The sequence below is a fragment of the Poecilia formosa genome, unplaced genomic scaffold (genome assembly GCF_000485575.1).
Source record: "Poecilia formosa unplaced genomic scaffold, Poecilia_formosa-5.1.2 Scaffold262, whole genome shotgun sequence".
NCBI lineage: Eukaryota > Metazoa > Chordata > Actinopteri > Cyprinodontiformes > Poeciliidae > Poecilia > Poecilia formosa.
In genome coordinates, this window is record NW_006800201.1 from 547,408 (window position 1) to 552,016 (window position 4,609).

Sequence of the window (4,609 nt, forward strand, 5' to 3'; positions counted from 1 at the left end):
ACATAAATTTACCTAATTTTTAAAGTGCAATCAGTAATACATTTATAACAAATTTATATCAGAATTATTGACTTAAAACAAGCCTCCATATTTCAAATATTCTAAGATATGGACCAAAATTACTTGGTAATATTTTGTGTTTTTGCAGTGCATCTGTAGTGGTGACAGCCAGAAGAGGCTGATCCTACAAAAAAATAAAAAATCTGTTTCTCTGCAGGTAAAAGTGACCCAAAGTCAGCTGCCTTGGGATACTTTGTCACTCCATGTTTGGTCACGTTAGGGGCTCTACTCTGCTACCTGCTGCTGCCACACCTGGTGAGCTGAGAGTCTCCAGATCTAAATACATATCAGGAAGCCTGGTACTTATGGAAAACATAAAAAATAAGAGACCAGAGATCAGTTTCTCTGATTTTACTTTTTATAGGTTTATGTTTGAGTAAAATGAACATAGTTCTTCTAGTCTATGAACTACTGACATGTCTCTGAAATTACAAGCAAAAATTTAGTATTTATTAGTAGAAAATGACAAAAAACATGCAGTGCTTTCAGATCTCAAATGAAAAGAAAACAAGTTAATGTTCATTTAGAAGCAACAATAATAAAGTTTTAACTCAGGAAAAGTTCATAAATCAACATTTGGTGGAATAACCAGGAGGTTTTCAAGGATACTCCAGAGCTGTATGTGTGTGAAATTGTGTATTTTTCCATCTGTTCAGCCTCCTGATGTTTCTCTTGCAGGAATTTGCTCATTATTATCTGAACAGAAATCAGGCTGTCAAACTGGACAAATCTAATAAGCTCCTCAGCAACACAGGTTGGTTTTATGTAGTCTAACTTAAAGTGACATCAGCTGACTTAATGTAATTAAGGATTTCGGTAATCTTTAACGTGTCTTTCTTATTTCTGAAGACAAAACAGCCTTAAATGGGAATGTAAAAGATCTGGAGGTGAGAGGAGTCCCAGAGGAGAGTAGCGAACGCTCTTCTGTCTTTGCCGTCTTTAAAAAGGTAAATTAATCCTCCCAGTTGTTTTCTATGTGATGAGAGACAGTTAAAGATGTAAAAATAAAGCCAGATCCAGCTGAAGATGAGACAAACCTGCTTTTCTTTCTCATCTTACAGTCCTCTGTTGTTGTCTGACAGATCTGGCTGATGGCTCTGTGTGTGACGTTTGTGTTTGCCGTCACGCTGTCGGTGTTTCCGGTCATCACAGTCCGAGTGAGGACGGTCTACATGAAGGACGCTGACTGGGGTGAGACACTGACAAGGCAGCAAGACGCATTATTTCATATCTCATTCATTTATATTTAAACCCTGTAAATAAAGTTAGACATTTGCCTCATAATGGAGTCAATAGTTATTTGATATTTGTATTTTTTTATGATATAAAGTAGAATAACCTCTGCTTTTTCTTTTTGTGTAGTTGTAATATGTAATTAAATTTCTAATTTTAAGCAATGAAACAAATGTTATGTTTTGTTTTAATGCTGCTCTGTTTTCTGTGTCTTTCAGACAAAGTGTTTACGTGTGTCTGCTGCATTCTTGTTTTTAACATCATGGATTTGGCCGGCCGCAGCGCCCCGTCTCTCTTTCAGTGGGTGAGTCTGCAGACGCGCCTCCAGATTATTCCTCACTTCTACAGTCAAATCTTCAACACCTTAAAGGGAAACTGGATTTTCTTCACTGTACTGAGCTTTTTTTTATAAGATATGTTAGCGTAGACCTATCCTAACCTGTTCAACGAGCTTTAAAGTCTCGACCTGATTTCTGACTTCCTCCGCTGATGTTTGTGCAGCCGTCCAAACAGAGCCGTCTGTTTCCCGTCGCCGTTCTGTCCCGTCTCGTCTTCATCCCTCTGCTCATGATGTGCAACATTCCCACCTCGAAGCTCACCGTCCTCTTCAGACACGACGGCGCCTTTGTTGTCATCATGGCTCTGTTCTCCTTCTCTAACGGCTACCTGGCGACCCTCTGCATGGCCTATGCTCCACAGTAAGTACTGAACCAGAACCAGGAAACATTAGACTCACTCAGTCTTCTGACAGCTGTAAAACCTAAAACCTCACATCATTTTTATTGATGGCTTACTAAACATTTAAGTAATCTTGATGTTTTACTCAGAGTGCTGCGTAGCTCCAAGCTCTGTTCTGTTAAATGAAACTTCAATCAGCTTCCTTTATCCAACAAACTCTCAAACTAACTACAAACCACCGGCTGCTACGAGATTCTCTTATCATAACCGTGAGTAAAAATAATACAGATGCAATAATTTCTACTGCAGTAAATTTGATAAAGCATTTCAAATGTTATCTGTGGCATAAATCTGTTATTTTGAAGTTTAGATTTAAGCAAAAATGATATTAAGCATCAGCTAAATGTAGCTGGGAAGATCTTGGAAAGGTAAGGTTTGAAAATCAGACACTTTTCAAAACACACTTCCTGCGGATGTGACCAGATTTTTCTCTTGCTTACGACAAGGATGGATACGGATGTTTACAAATATTTATCAGACAATGTGAAGGGTCTAAATTTTAGGCTAGTTTACTATGTCAGTAGTTAGTGAAATAGTAAACACAGAAAGATATTTCCCCGTTTTTAGTGAAATTATGGGAAAGATTATTTTAATGAAATAATTTGCCAATAAAACTAGAACTTTTTCATAAATTATTGACTTAAAACAAGTTTATACATCTTGATGAAAAGTTATTTGTAAGTTAATTTTGTCTTATTTGTAATAATTTGTTTGCGATAGAAACTAAACCTAAAACACTTGGTAAGATTTTGTGCTTTTGCAGTGATGTAATTCAATTTGACAGAATATAAATAAATAACTGGGTTTCCAGCAGTGTATTACGAGCCTGGCGGGCCACCAGGCTTAGCATTGTTTATGTAGTTTAGTTTAGTTTTTTTATATTGCCTTTTTTTAAGACTTTGTAGTTGGTGTTTAGGTTTTAATCTTCCAGTCTTCCAGTAGCACAGGTTTGTCAGGCTCTAAGTGATATTTACAAATTTTCTGTCAACTTTAAACATTTTTTAACTCAAAAACATGACGGGCTTCTGGATGAATGAGTGCTCTGGCGCCCCGATCACCGGGCTTAGCAAGTTTTATTTGGGAAACCCTGCAACTAATATGTTGAGTATAAATGTATTTGTAATTTTCAGCAGTGCAGATAATTTTTCTGTAGTAAATATGGCACCAAAACTGGCTCCCCTCCAGCCCAGGGCCCCACACCCTTGTAAAACCGGCCCTGTCTTCAGTAATCGATCAAACATTCAGCACAAAAATGAAAACTGGATTTCAGTTTCCATCTAAACCACAGAGCTGTTGAAAAATTCATCAAATATTTTGATGTTTTGCTTGTTTGGAACCTAATTTGCCAGATGACCAGCGCCACCTGCTGTAAAACATGAAAATAATCAACATTCAAAGCTACCAAGCTGATGGTTAAAGCTCAGTCAGCTTCATATTGGGTTTGGTGGCTCTAATAGTTTATTTTCTGCAGGTTGGTGAGGAGCAGAGACTGTGAGACGGCCGGCTCTCTGATGACCTTCTTCCTCGTTCTGGGTCTGGCTGTGGGAGCCTCGTTCTCATTCCTACTGGGAAATCTGGTTTAGACAAAGTCCACGTAGAAACCCAACATTGGATCAGGACTTTTATATTCCTCTTTGCTCATGTTTGCTTTATATGTACATATCGCTTTTTTTTTATGACTGTAACATTCTTGCATTATCACTTTTTTATACCATTTTTTATAAATGTTTAACTGTAAACATTTCTAGCATTAAAGTTTTGTATTTACCATACAAATAATTATTTACCATAATTGTTTGTATGGTAAATACAAAACTTTAATACAAATAATTATTTGTATTTACCATAATTATTATGGTAGATAACAATTAGCATATTAATTATGATTTACCATAATAAATAATATTATTTATATTAATTACATAATTACCGTACATACCAACCTCACAATCGCCCCCTGCTGGTAACATGAGGTGACTGTAATTCGCAGCTAATAAAAAAATAATTGTTTTCTAACAAAGAACAAACAAAGAATCATTCTTCATTAATCTGTAGACTTTTTCCCCCCTACTTATTTATATTTTGATGCAATGAATTTATGTTTTATGGTTTTTAAAGGGATTTTTGTGTGAAGGGAATTTATTGTTTGAACATCTACATTTGTCTTTTACAAAGACCTTGTTGATGTTTTCTATGGTTTTTTGTAATGTAGTATACTTAATGTATATTTATGCACTCTGTTTTATGCAACTTATCCTTTTTCATTAAATAGTTTTTTACATGATCTGAAGTAGTTTTTGTCATTTTTAATCTTTTTGTATACAAAGTTCTTTGTGGTTTTTTTTTGTACTTCCTCAATTAAAATATAAATATAAAATGGTAGCGTTAGAGTTTGTTGCTGAATTGTGGTGAGCGCTGATTGTCCTGCTGGTTTGAGCATGAGTGGAGTAACGGCGCCATCTAGTGGTGGGATTTTCGACCCTCTTAGAATCCTGTTCCCTTTATCGTTGTGCTGCCATCGTTGGTAGTTCTTAATTTGTTCATTATATTCAGGTAGTTTTCATATTGTTTTTATTTA

The 4,609-nt window shown here is 35.9% G+C and overlaps 1 protein-coding gene and 2 long non-coding RNA genes across 5 annotated transcripts in view; 1 reads left to right on the forward strand and 2 right to left on the reverse strand.

Annotated features, from left to right (window-relative positions):
- Positions 1–4,609, forward strand: part of LOC103150769 (equilibrative nucleoside transporter 2-like) — a 15,803-nt gene that overhangs the window by 3,321 nt on the left and 7,873 nt on the right. For 2 of the 3 annotated variants that reach the window (XM_016680928.1, XM_016680929.1), the window contains 6 exons: positions 218–315; positions 739–814; positions 910–1,007; positions 1,143–1,251; positions 1,512–1,597; positions 1,795–1,991. In XM_016680928.1, coding sequence (XP_016536414.1) covers positions 218–315; positions 739–814; positions 910–1,007; positions 1,143–1,251; positions 1,512–1,597; positions 1,795–1,991 — 664 coding nt within the window. Of the gene's footprint in view, positions 1–217; positions 316–738; positions 815–909; positions 1,008–1,142; positions 1,252–1,511; positions 1,598–1,794; positions 1,992–3,502; positions 4,314–4,609 lie in introns of those variants that run through there. The other variant, XM_016680930.1, reaches the window with a different exon arrangement.
- On the reverse strand, positions 895–1,615 carry LOC103150768 (uncharacterized). Its single transcript, XR_001664549.1, has 3 exons — positions 1,525–1,615; positions 1,120–1,259; positions 895–1,032 (listed from the first exon to the last, which is right to left on the reverse strand). It is a non-coding gene; the product is annotated as an uncharacterized LOC103150768 (long non-coding RNA).
- LOC107838480 (uncharacterized) overlaps positions 1,913–4,609 on the reverse strand; it is a 4,722-nt gene continuing 2,025 nt past the window's right edge. The window contains exon 4 of the long non-coding RNA XR_001664548.1: positions 1,913–1,998. This is a non-coding gene — a long non-coding RNA (uncharacterized LOC107838480). The remainder of the gene's footprint in view (positions 1,999–4,609) is intronic.